The sequence below is a fragment of the Lampris incognitus genome, chromosome 4 (genome assembly GCF_029633865.1).
Source record: "Lampris incognitus isolate fLamInc1 chromosome 4, fLamInc1.hap2, whole genome shotgun sequence".
In the NCBI taxonomy this organism is placed as follows: domain Eukaryota; kingdom Metazoa; phylum Chordata; class Actinopteri; order Lampriformes; family Lampridae; genus Lampris; species Lampris incognitus.
In genome coordinates this window covers 49,238,892-49,253,200 of record NC_079214.1, presented here as the reverse complement: position 1 = coordinate 49,253,200, position 14,309 = coordinate 49,238,892, and the positions used below count along the sequence as shown (strand labels likewise).

Sequence of the window (14,309 nt, the reverse complement as noted above, 5' to 3'; positions counted from 1 at the left end):
GCAGTTGAACCTGAGAGAGCGCAAATACAGCACCTTTGATCGTGAGCTGCTTGGCCTTTTCCTCGCTGTTAGGCACTTTCATTTCCTACTGGAGGGCCGTCAGTTCACGGCTTTCGTCGATCACAAACCGCTGGTGTTCGCGATGGCCAAGGTGGCAGAGCCGTGGTCAGCCCGCCAGCAGCGACTGTTGGCCTACATCTCAGTTTACCACCGACGTGAGGCATTCGCTGGGAAGTCCAACCCGGTCGCCGACTGTCTCTCCCGGGCCATCACTGGTGCCGCCCATTTGGGACTCGACTACAGCCAGATGGCGGCTGACCAGGCCGCCGACCCAGGAGTGCAGGCATGCAGGACCGCCCTCACAGGGCTGCAGTTGTAGGATGTGGCTTTCGACGATGCCGGCGCCACGCTCCTGTGCGACGTCTCTACGGGTCAGCCCCGACCCGTCGTTCTGACTGCTTGGAGGCGGCGGGTCTTCGACGCAGTCCATGGGCTGTCTCACCTTGGCAGAAAGCCTTCACAGAGGTTGGTGGCGGCAAAGTTTGTCTAGCATGGACTCAAAAAGGATGTGAGGGACTGGGCTGACACCTGTGTGGAGTGCCAACGCTCCAAAGTGCTCCGGCAAGTCAAAGCGCCCCTGCTACCTTTCACGGTACCTGAGAGGAGGTTCGACCACCTGAATGTGGACCTGGTAGGCCCCCTAACCCCTTCCCGTGGTTTCACATACTTGCTTACCTTGGTAGACAGGACCACGCGATGGCCAGAGGCTGTCCCGCTTTCGTCCATGACAGCGCCTGAAGTTGCCCGAGCGTTCATCGGAACCTGGGTTGCCCGCTTTGGCACCCCATCTGACCTCTCCTCGGACAGAGGGCCGCAATTCACGTCAGCACTCTGGGAGGAGATCGCCGCGGGTTTAGGGGTGAGGCTCCATCGCACCACAGCGTATCACCCTCAAGCGAATGGTTTGGTCGAGAGGTTCCATCGCTCGATGAAGGCCGCGTTGCGGGCTACCCTCAAGGATGACCGCTGGGTCGACAAACTGCCTTGGGTCATGCTTGGGCTCAGGACGGCCCCCAAGGAGGACCTCCAGTCCTCATCCGCCGAACTGGTCTACGGACAGCCAATTCGGGTCCCGGGGGATTTCCTTCCCACCGCCACAGCTCCCTGGTCCGCCAGCTGCCAATGGACTGCGCTGCAGGAGGAAGCCAGGGCTTTTGCACCGGCCCCCACTTCTCAGCATGGCGGCTCTCAGTCCTATGTCCCCACAGAGCTGCAGTCGGCAGAATATGTTTTCATCCGTCACGACGCGCATCGTGGTCCCCTGCAGCCACCCTACGACGGCCCATTTTGGGTACGGGACACTGGAGATAAGCACTTTGTGGTGGAGGTTGGCAGGAGGCTGGAGCGGGTTTCTGTGGACCGCCTCAAGCCTGCTCACCTAGACTTAGACCGCCCTGTTGGTCTTGCCCTGCCCCCACGGTGGGGGCGCCCCCCGGCCCTGCCCCCCTCCCCCGGCGAGCCGCCCCCTGCTTCCCCAGCCCCTCCCTTTCCCTGGTCCAGCTGTGAGGACTCTGCTGCTTTACCTGCAGTTAACCAGCCCCCAGCTCCTGTTCAGCGGAGCCGCTGGGGCAGAGAGATCCGCCCCCCTCGCCACACTGACTTTTCGTATTAAGGCGAATTCTGGGGGGATGTGTGTAGTGGTTATGGGGATACATAATTCCCCTTACTGAGCTAGTAGGAACGTTAGTTTACAGCTGCTGTTTTCTCGGTTCGGGTTTACAGTGGTGCATTTCTGCTGCGCGGGTTTTTGTTGTTGTTGTAATGGTGGAAGGAATAAATGGTGCACGTTGTGTAGCCGAAAGAGAAAGTTGTCACGACTCCTGCTTGAGCTCCTCTACAATATACACTACCGTTCAAAAGTTTGGGATCACATTGAAATGTCCATATTTTTGAAGGAAAAGCACTGTACTTTTCAATGAAGATAACTTTAAACTAGTCTTAACTTTAAAGAAATACACTCTATACATTGCTAATGTGGTAAATGACTATTCTAGCTGCAAATGTCTGGTTTTTGGTGCAATATCTACATAGGTGTATAGAGGCCCATTTCAAGCAACTATCACTCCAGTGTTCTAATGGTACAATGTGTTTGCTCATTGGCTCAGAAGGCTAATTGATGATTAGAAAACCCTTGTGCAATCATGTTCACACATCTGAAAACAGTTTAGCTCGTTACAGAAGCTACAAAACTGACCTTCCTTTGAGCAGATTGAGTTTCTGGAGCATCACATTTGTGGGGTCAATTAAACGCTCAAAATGGCCAGAAAAAGAGAACTTTCATCTGAAACTCGACAGTCTATTCTTGTTCTTAGAAATGAAGGCTATTCCATGCGAGAAATTGCTAAGAAATTGAAGATTTCCTACACCGGTGTGTACTACTCCCTTCAGAGGACAGCACAAACAGGCTCTAACCAGAGTAGAAAAAGAAGTGGGAGGCCGCGTTGCACAACTGAGCAAGAAGATAAGTACATTAGAGTCTCTAGTTTGAGAAACAGACGCCTCACAGGTCCCCAACTGGCATCTTCATTAAATAGTACCCGCAAAACACCAGTGTCAACATCTACAGTGAAGAGGCGGCTGCGGGATTCTGGGCTTCAGGGCAGAGTGGCAAAGAAAAAGCCATATCTGAGACTGACCAATAAAAGAAAAAGATTAAGATGGGCAAAAGAACACAGACATTGGACAGAGGAAGACTGGAAAAAAGTGTTGTGGACGGATGAATCCAAGTTTGAGGTGTTTGGATCACAAAGAAGAACGTTTGTGAGACGCAGAACAAATGAAAAGATGCTGGAAGAATGCCTGACGCCATCTGTTAAGCATGGTGGAGGTAATGTGATGGTCTGAGGTTGCTTTGGTGCTGGTAAGGTGGGAGATTTGTACAGGGTAAAAGGGATTCTGAATAAGGAAGGCTATCACTCCATTTTGCAACGCCATGCCATACCCAGTGGACAGCGCTTGATTGGAGCCAATTTCATCCTACAACAGGACAATGACCCTAAACACACCTCCAAATTGTGCAAGAACTATTTAGAGCAGAAGCAGGCAGCTGGTATTCTATCGGTAATGGAGTGGCCAGCGCAGTCACCAGATCTGAACCCCATTGAGCTGTTGTGGGAGCAGCTTGACCGTATGGTACGCAAGAAGTGCCCATCCAACCAATCCAACTTGTGGGAGCTGCTTCTGGAAGCGTGGGGTGCAATTTCTCCAGATTACCTCAACAAATTAACAGCTAGAATGCCAAAGGTCTGCAATGCTGTAATTGCTGCAAATGGAGGACTCTTTGACGAAAGCAAAGTTTGATGTAAAAAAAATCTTATTTCAAATACAAATCATTATTTCTAACCTTGTCAATGTCTTGACTCTATTTTCTATTCATTTCACAACATATGGTGGTGAATAAGTGTGACTTTTCATGGAAAACACAAAATTGTTTGGGTGATCCCAAACTTTTGAACGGTAGTGTACATATTTCCTCGAAATAATAAAATTAATTATGGTGCCCCCCCTCCTCCTTCTTCCTATAGTCTGTGCGATTGCACCCAAAAAACTCAAGCCTGGCACTAACTTAAAGGTTAGCTACACACTACGGCTTCAAATAGGCAGCAGGGGTCGGGACCAGAGGAGCAAAAAAAGAAGAAACAGTGGGATGATGCTCGTGCATCACTTGCAGGTATGTTTGAAATTTTGTCTTTTTATGTAGGTTTGGCGGCGCAGTGGGGTGTGGCTGGTAGTTTGTGCACCACCACACGGTGGGGGGGGGGGCACCACAAAGCAATTACACCTAGGGCACCCAAATGGCTAGCAGCGGCCCTGCTTCTCACACACATGCACACGCACATGTACAAATACACATACACTTAAAACACATACACAAACATGGGAATTTTGGCTCTGTTTTTTGCAATTAGTGTGTACTTGTTTTATTGTCTTTTTTTCAATATTTCTTGTTTTTATCTGTCTTTCTAACCTTTTAATTGAGTAATTGATTGACTGGAAGTCTATGAAAAACAAGCTCTTTGAAGGAAACTGCTTTGTTTACACCGGCGGTTCTTTTCATCATTGCTCTCTCATCTGGAACCACAGCACTGAAGGTCATGCACCTGCCACCACTGAAGAGTTCCACATTTTACTACATGAAGAGATTGTTTGAAATAATTTTCCTTTTTTTTTTTTTGTAGATCAACAGTTAGAGGCAGAGACTATTAAAAAAAAGTGGATGTAGCACCTGTGACATCACCAGATGGTTTCTGTAGGGGCATTTTGAAGCCTAGAGTTTGGCTTTAAGCTTGGTGCCATTTTGTCAATTGTTGGAGCACGAAAATCCAAATTTGGACAACAGGGTGGACCATGAGTGCAGTAGGGGTGGGATCTGGGTGGCAAACATATTGACAGACCTGTCAATCAAGGCAGATACACCTCCAACATGCCATTTTTTTAACCATTAATATCCTCTTAATGGAACAATATTTTTCAAAAAATTGCCACCCTCACATAGTTTGTCAGACTCTGAAATAGCAATTGAACCCCCACCCACCCCCCCGCCACAAAAAAAAAATGTATATATATATTGATTTTGTATTTGTAGGTAGAAGTTGGGAATTCCCCAATCGAGTTAGACTGGACCAGAAGGTTTTTTGAGCCAGCCACCTAGTGGCCATAGTGGAAGTGCAACACAATGCACTTCTGCATTGGCTTCAACTTTCAGCCCCAGTGGTTGCCGCTGGGCTAGAAGTCAAAAGAAATAATAATAATAACAATGATGATAAAAAGAGGTGCATGCTCATCGACATGGCAATACCATCTGAAAAAAACCCCACCTCAGTGAAAGTCACTGAGGTGCTGACCAAGTACAAAGACCAGGAGATTAAAATCAACAGGATGTAGGGCATGGAAACCGAAACAACACCAGTGGTCATCGGAGCTCTAGGACTCACGAAGAAGGGAATGGAAAAGTTCACCAACAGTATCCCAGGCAACATCAACATCCATGCAGTCCAGAAGATCGCCCTACTTTAAACAGCCCACATATTACGACGAGTACTGTCAATCCAGTGACATCTGCTCTGTAGTTCCTCAGGTCCATAGTTTGGACCTGGCTCTACAGGATGTAAAACAGGAAACACGAAAGAAATAATAATAATAATAATATTACAGTCCAAAGACAAGTAGGTCAGGTGAATCGGCAGTACTAAATTGCCCCTAGGTATGAATGTTTGTGTGTGTGTGTGTGGGCCCTGTGTGATGGCCTGGTGGCCTGTCCAGGGTGTCTCCCCACCTGCCACCCAATGACTGCTGGGATAGGCTCCAGCCCGCAACCCTGAGAGCAGGAGAAGTGGATTGGATAATGGATGGATGAATAATAATAATAATAATAATAAAAGTGGATTGCATTTATATAGCACTTAATCTAGATACTCAAAGTGCCTCACATTGAAGGGTGAAACTCACCTCAACCACCACCAATGTGTAGCACCCACCTGGGTGATACATGGCAGCCATTTTGCACCAGAGCGCTCACCACACATCAGCTTGAGGGTGGAGAGGGAGGAATCATTGAGTCATTTGCATGGGGGGATGATTAGGTGGTCAGATGGAGAGAGTCAGGTTTGGAATTTTGCCAGGACACCGGGGAACCCCTACTCTTTGTGATAACTGCCATGAGATCTTTAATGACCACAGTGAGTCAGAACCTCAGTTTTGGCATCACATCCAAAGGATGGCATTTCAGTGTCCCCCTCAATACACTGGGATTTTTTTATTTTTTTAATTAGGGCCAGAGGGAAGACTACCTCCTACTGGCACACCAACATCACTTCCAGCAACAACTCAGTTTTCCCAGGTCTCCCATCCAAGTACTAGCCAAGCCCATACCTGCTTAGCTTCTGTCATTCAGCAGAATCAGGGTACATGTTGTTATGGCTGCTGGCAAATGGTCAGGTGAGTAGGATTTTTGTCATTAAAATACCTTGTTAGTTATAGTGAATTCTGGCAACAACTATCTGCATATCTAGTGCTGTGCAAATGCAGAGTAAGCTTATACAAGTGGATTATTATGGCTGTCACTGTATACTGTATGTGGCCAATATGATATCTACATTATGTATTCAATAGTGCCAATATTGTTAGTGGAATGCTTGCGACCTTGTGGAGATGTGCGGGCTGAGAAGTCATTGAAATATTCTTATTTGACTCCAAACATCTACTTAATGAGCCTGTTTTACTGTCACTCATTCAACAGACCTACTTTTTATGTCTCTGAGGTATATTTATTTACCTTGTCAAGTGTTTTGGACCATATAACCCCCATCAGCTAGGATCCCTCCTGTGAAAGGCTGACACAGGGGGAAGGCTCAAAGTTGCGTTGCTATAGATATAGCCATTTACCCACAAAAGTAAACCATCCACTTCACATTAGAGACTAATTGCACACCATCATTACAATTATGATCCTCGCTGTGTCTGTGGTGCCGGACTCCCTCTCTCACCACAGCAGTGTTTCAGTCACACATTGAAAGGTCTCATTATTTCACCCTCATGTTCTCTCCCTCCTAATCCACAAACTAGGTAACTCTGTATCCACTGGTAACAGCACTGCTGGTCGGTCTATAAATGTGCCCGCGGCCTTATCGGTATACTACTGGGATCAAAGCTAGTCCTGAACAGCCTTGTCCTGGAGAACTGAAATCTGAACTGTCTGTTTTATCCCAACCACAAATCCCCCACGTATAATACAAAACATAAAACAAAGTTGAAACAGTCTAAAGTAATTTGTGCAGGCTTGGTAATCAAAATGCTACCCAAGTGAAATGTACCCTGATATAAGTTCATCTGCAGCTTTTCACAGAGTCAGATGCTGGTCTGTCACTACATGTTTCCATGTAAATCAAGTACACTTTTTACTGAAAAAAAGCTTTGTTGACACGTTTCTTTTCTTTTTTATTGTGGAAATGATGCCACCACTCTTAAGGAACAGGTATATGATGAGTGAGAAATACCATACATAATACACAGTAGGATGAAAGATTTGATTTATCTGACTTGTTTTCTAATATAGATTGTGTTTATCTAACTTTGTTGCATACATGTGGCATGTTTTTCATTTAATGATTTCTCTTTTTTATGTCAAAGGCCAAAATTCGGGACAAGGACGAGAACAAATCCAGCGGTTAAGAGGTTAAAACCTCAGAAAACAGAGAATAATAATAGAGTTTTTATACATTAGATGCACAGAAGACGAACTCCAACTAATTTTTTTAACAACGATTTTCCTGAAGGACATAAACATTGCTGTCATTGAATTGTCATTAGATGTGTCCGCCTTCATCTCCAGCAGAATATAAAATCAAATGAATGACCGCACACACACACACACACACACACACACACACACACACACACACACACACACAAGCGACACACCCTATCGATTTCACATTCCCTCTCAATCTGCAGGCTTGTCACAAAACTCTGTACTGAGCTGACTTCAATTACACCGTTAAAATGCGAGGGCGATAATGAGGATGATGCTCGCATACATGATGAAACAGTCTGTAATTCTGAGGCACTGGAGGCAATTAGACATGAGAAAAAGTTTTAAAAAAAAACTAAGACATGGAGAACATACCTTTCTTTTTGAGTGTTCAGATTTCTTGGACATATTCTTCATCTTTTTATGAAGATGGAACAACACCTGAGAGTAGAACAAAACATAGTATAAATAGAAAACAAATGAAACTACAGGTTTGTGTGTGTAAACACTTAATTAGCTTATTGTTTTTCATTCTACTGACTGCTGACGGCGGCAGCCACCGGTGTGTAGAGACACGTCGTCGTGCAGTGGAAGCCATTAGAGAAGTCTCATTTCATACATTTACGTTGCACTTTTCTTGGATTAGCATGACATATAATTTCCCCTTAAAAGTTATAGACAGAACTAAACTTGCAAGTAGTGACACAAAACACCACCCATCCATCCATCCATTATCCAAGCTGCTTTTCCTACATAGGGTCGCGGGATGCTGGAGCCTATCCCAGCAGTCATTGGGCAGCAGGCGGGGAGACAGCCTGGACAGGCTGCCAGTCCATCACAGAGCCAACACACTTACACCTTGGGACAATTTTTTTTTCTTTTAGTATGGCAGTCACTTGGCCTACATGTCTTTGGACTGTGGGAGGAAACCGGAGCACCCAGAGGAAACCCACGGAGCCACGGGGAGAACAAGCAAACTCCACACAGAGGACGACCCAGGATGGCCCCCAAGGTTGGACAACCCCGGGGTTCGAACCCAGGACCTTCTTGCTGTGAGGCGACCGCGCTACCCACTGCGCTACCGTGCCACCAGTATAAAAGTCATTAAAAATATTTGGGAGATCAATATCATTTATTCCCCCAATTTTAAGAGGTCTCCTGTCACTGTTTCTCTGAGTGCTTGAAGACATAGATTTAATCCCCCTCCAAGCTGCCTACAGATCACCGCTGCTGCACTTATGTTCCATCCTATCCTTACACATTCTTTTAGCTTTAGCTTTAGCTAACACAAAACTCAAGCATCTATAAACCTAATAATTATCAGACCATCCTTGGAATCACTGGGCATCTGAAAAGAGGACAGTATTTGAGGAAAAGAGAAAAGGTTCATTTTGGGACTGAGTCAGAATACAGTGGTAGTTCAGCATGCATTATATGAGTGGCGCTTCTACATCTGTACCTAACATTATCAGCCCACAAAAAAAAAGTCTTTTTTAGATCTGTCATTGAAAACCAAATATACAACAACAAAAAATGAAAATGAGAAACTCAGCTATACTGTATTTAAGAATCTAAACAAACCAGCAACATCAGTTCATGCATTAAAACTCCTAATACATGAGTCAACCATGCAGTCAATGGAAGCTGCTGCCCAGGTGTCACCAATGACTCATTATTCATGACAGCTACTTAAACCTCTTCAAAATCCCACTCCTGCCACCCTGACTGCTGCATGATGTTAGCTGAGTTATAGATTCCTCAGTTAAAGACCATAATGTTAGCTTTACTGTATGTGCAGAGATCTTAGTGCTATGGCCATCCATAGTAACTGCAAATATGAAACCAATAAACAATTTCTTACCTACATGCAGTGCAAGAGCATGCTACACAAAATCACGTAACATCCCAGCGGCCATTCATTTTGCACTACTTTAAAAAAATGAACATTTAAACTGGGTCTACCACTCAGAATGGACTGAACGCAGGCAGGTCAGATGATATTAGAGATTGTGAGAGGATGACAGCACAGGACACGCAAGTGAGAGCAGCCAAAATACAAGGAGAAGCCAAGGCCAAGTAAATCTGACAATTTCAGAGTGAGCAATATGGAGTCCAATGGCCTACCGAGAACGCTATCAACTGAATGTAGCACCAATTCACTTATCGAATTATCTAAAGAAAAGGCATCCATCCCACCAGAAATTGATAACTGATCTTATAATTACATTATAATTCTGTTATCCTCTTTCAATGTTTTATTCTGTAAATGGTTTACACACAACATCCACTGCACGTCTGTCCATCTAGGGAGAGAGATCCCTCCTCTGTTGCTCTCCCTGAAAATCTGTACTTTGTGATAATGGGCTACACAAATAAAATTGTCTTGACTTGACTCGATAGCAGCGGTCATAGCACTACTCAAGCACAAGCACTACAACTGCACTGTAAAGCCCCAAGAAATGAACTCGGGTAAACTGACTGTCTTCAACCACTTGTTATAAAACTCAAACATCTGAGTGCCTAGAACTTGGTAATCATAACTGAAACTACATTTGTTGATGTCTTTCAAGAGCGTATCTTGCCGACACTTCTAAACTCCTCAAGAAAATGTATTTCGTTTAACTATGACATAATAAGTTTCAGAAAAACACAAAGAAATTTGCTTCAGTGAACACACAAGCAATGGAAACTTAAAGTAGCCTTATTAACGAACAGAGCCAGAGACCACCAAACTATAATGTTAATGTGTTTAAAGAAACCTTTCTCCCCAGCTACCCAACATTCAACAGCTGGACCTTACACTTAGAACTTCTCAGTTGTACTGACAGTATTAGAAAACGGAATCTGTCAAAATATTGTAAATTTGTAAATACGCAGAGCTTGCGGGGAGGCATTGCTCCCCTAGTGGCTGAAATATGTCACAACATTTTGTTTAAAATAAGTTTACTTTGACACTAGGTAGGACACTGGTTATTTTATATATTGTACAAACCAACTGTAACAGTCGCTTCAGTCGTGTGTGCTCATGTGTGAAAGACAAATACCCCCACGTAAGCCTATGTGTGATATAGTACAAAGTGGTCAGAAACTGATTTTTTGACTTTATGGCAAGCTTACCACTAGTGCCCGGTTACTGTATGTATATACGTAACACGCCACGCAATAGTTGGACTGTGTGTTGACGTCAGTTAAAAAATGTTTGCCCTACCCCTCCCGGTGCAAATGTCAAACTCCGCCTTGATGTAAGATCTATAGCACCAACTTCATGCGTTCAGTAGGTGGAGCGGGTAGATTTATTTTTCATACTCGGGCTGAACTCGAAAAAGCGCTCAAAATCTAGCGGACTTGTCGGGTGCGCGACCAGTGGAGAAAGTGCGTTTAAACGGCACATCTTAAAACGGGCCAAATTTGGTATAAGACTCGATATTAATAGCCCAACACCCTTTCGTTAAACAGACGCCGAATCGTCTTTAAACAGGCGTCGCTGCAACCAGAACCACTGTGCGTAACAGCAAGGTCCAAAGAGCATTACGCACAGGGTTTATCATACGCGCAGCGACTGTCGCCCTTTGATCGCATTGAACATTTATTAATATCCATTTACTACGAGTGAAAGTCAAATATTAGCTCTGTCTTTCAATTGCCGAATGAACGCAGATCCAATAACCGCTGGTAAACAAATTACTGTCGTTACCGTCGGGCCATGTTCGCAGCTGGGTCTCTCTTACCTTTGCGTAGCAGCATATGATCAACGCCAAAGGCAGCAGATAACCTATGACCAAGATTGTCACTTTATATGTGTGTTTTGAAGGCCCGAACCATTTCTCCCAACAAAATGTGCTGTTTGGCGCTTCAGGGTGGTTGGTTACTATTTGGTGCTGTGCCACCGGGACGGCAAAGATTAAGGACAGTGTCCAAATCACACCAACTCCGATCAGGGCATTCCTCCTGTTACGAATGCACGGCGACTTCTTGGAGTGCACCACAGCTACGTATCTGTCCACCGACATAGCCACGAGTGTGAAGATGCTTACTAGCATGCTGACCGTGACAAAATAGTGGCCGAATTTGCACAGAAACGCGCCGAATATCCACTCCGGCAGCGAGTAAATAGTTGCGTGAAAGGGGACGCAGAAAAGCAAAAAGGACAGGTCCGCAATGCTGAGGTTCAGGATGAAGATGTTGGTGGTGCTTTTGGAGCGCTTCCCCGACTTAATCCTCCCGATGACCACCATCACCAGGGTGTTACCGACGACGCCGAGTAAGAATATGACTCCGAAAATGACGGGGACTATCACGGCCTCCGGGCCGACCTGGTCCTCCTCCTCCGTCCGGTTGGTGTCCAGTATGTCTGACCAGCGCGCCGTCTCATTGCTCGGCAGCAGCATGTCTTCTACGGCCGGAGGACCGGCGCGCCTCTCCCCGCGGAAAACGGTGCGATGATTATAACGGGACACACCCCCCCCCCGGAACACGAACTTTCCGGGGAGCTTTCGTTTTGCAACATGGACTCCCCCCCCCCTCCCATAAATCTGAAGGCACCTATATGGTCCCGAGTGTAGTACCTTCTTTATAATATCAATGTTTTAATCGATTCGTCACGCGCACCGCTGTACAAACAAAAAAGACATTTAAAGCATTAAAGTCTGAATGTGCCCCGAGGCGCCAATTCCTCTTCCGCCTACGGATGTTGTCCTGTCTGAAGTTTACGGTGCACTTCACGTCCACAGGCAGGTTGACAAACTGTCCCCTTTTTGTGCCAGCTGCCTCTGTGCAGCCACTGCTCCATAGACTTCGCCTGAAGGACTTAAAGTGATACACCCCTACACTCTTACATTCACACGAGCGGTCATCTTAACGGTCACCTTTTCCATGAGGCCGAGATGGTTTTTATTAGGTGCCAAGGGTAATTCTGTGCAGCCTATCTATTTCTTTGTCCATTCCTTTTTGGTGTTTTATCTCTTATAATAATGGGTGTCTAAATGTAATAAACCTAAATGGGGGGGGGGACTGTCCTCCAAAACATCCCCCACAATTTTAGAAAAATTGCTATGTAAAGTTATGGAAATGAGCTTGTAAAATTTACCCACACTATACCCCCGGGAAATGATCTGCCTGGAGACCTAGTCATTTTCGTCATGCCCCTAGTTTTTCACAGTAGATTTGTGCTGTATGCCTATTAATGTGCAAAATACTCTTGACTTTCAGTTCCACCTTTGAGCATTGTGACTGGACTCAATTATAATAGGAGATAATACTCAAAAATATTTAGTCTCTCAAATATGCGGAGAAACAGTATATCCATCAAACCAGGACTCTGCAGTTAGGGCATGAGCTCATACGCAGAAAAGATTTCACCCTGGCCCCTGTAGATTATCCTTCCATTTATTTGTTGCATCTGTGATCTTTTTGTCTGGCTTACCAGCAGGTCTCTCCGATTTCATCTTTCCCCACTCCAATAAGAAGCTTTAAAGTAATCCTTTGAACTTCTGTTATCAGACTGTGACGCTGTCAAGGACACAACTCCTTCAAAACCACAAACGAGTCTGTCAGCATGTGCATGATGAGTGTGTCAACCTCCTTTCCATTTTCACACGCAATGCATAAGCACAACCCTGTTTGGTACCAGCTCAAACCATGTCATGGGTGCAAGTCCTATAGAAATGTGTTGAGTTTCCTGGAAAATTCGTACACTTTTTACTTGGGCTGGGCACGGTTTCCCACCAAAATTTACAAACCTGCTGAGCTTTCTATATGCTACAAATAGAAACCTGGCTTGATCAAACTGGTAATAAGGAGCTGATTGAAACATCACCTGCTAACTACAATTTTGTACATTGCACTCAGAATAATAGGAAGGGCCGGGGGTGCTGTTTTATATAATGATTCTTTATAATAATAATAATAATAATAATAATAATAATACTGTTTTATTTAATGATACTTTTAGCTGACAATCTGTGTCTTTTGGTAATTATCTGAGTTGTGAATATTTAGGTCTAGATATAATATCCATATCTCCTGTTGTACTTCTTCTTGCTTTCTATCATCCTCCTAAACTGAGCCAGAGTTTTTTTTTGGAAGAATTTGGCGAGCTGTTTTCTAAAATCAAAACTGATGTTGACAGAAGATTGACAGAAAGGTCTGGGTTCGAACCCCAGGGTTGTCTAACCTTGGGGGTCATCCTAGGTCGTCTACTGCGTTGAGTTTGCATGTTCTCCCCGTGTCTGCGGTGGGTTTTCTCCGGATTCCCCCACCATCAAAAAGACATGCATATTAAAGTCAATACTCCTGTCTGTGCCCTTGACCGAGGCAATGGAAAGAAGAACTGGAGTTGGTCCCCGGGTGCTGCACGGTGGCCGCCCACTCCTCCTCGCTACACAGCTAGGATGGGTTAAATGCAGAGCATGAATTTTCCCCCACGGAGATTAACAAAGTATATCAAAATAAAAAAAATAAAAAAATGACAGCATTATCATATCAGGTGATTTAAATATTCATGTGGACATTAGCAACAGCTCAGACACAAAACAATTCATCAGTTTATTAGAATCATTTGATTTCAAACAACATGTCACTGGGTCTACCCATACACTTGAACTTGTCTTTTCCAAAGGGTTTGATATTGTAATAACAGCTGTTCTGGATGTTGGAGTTTCCAATCACTATTGCATATGTTTTTATGTTTTATACTTCAGTGAACAAATGAATATTGGTAGATTCATTAACAAACATTACATTAATGCTACTAATATATGTATTTATTAATGAATTTTCAAAGTATACATTACCCACCTTGCTGTCATGTGATGCCATGGTGGACAATTTCTCTACCGTTATGTCTCCGATCATTGATCATGTTGCCCCAGCAAAAACTTTAAAGATACAAGGCCCACCAAAAGCACTTTTGACAAACAGTGAAAAAGTAAGGATGGCAAAAAGAATCTGCCGGAAAGCTGAAAGGAAATTGAGAAAAGACAAATTACAAACTGATTTCGAA

At 44.6% G+C, this 14,309-nt stretch overlaps 1 protein-coding gene across 1 annotated transcript in view; it reads right to left on the bottom strand.

Moving 5' to 3' along the window:
• Positions 1–11,729, bottom strand: part of galr1b (galanin receptor 1b) — a 58,656-nt gene extending 46,927 nt beyond the window's left edge. The window contains exons 1-2 of the mRNA XM_056278897.1: positions 11,038–11,729; positions 7,685–7,750 (exon numbers count right to left, since the gene is read on the bottom strand). Coding sequence (XP_056134872.1) covers positions 7,685–7,750; positions 11,038–11,697 — 726 coding nt within the window. The 5' untranslated portion in view covers positions 11,698–11,729. The remainder of the gene's footprint in view (positions 1–7,684; positions 7,751–11,037) is intronic.
• Between the last annotated feature and the right edge of the window lie 2,580 nt (positions 11,730–14,309).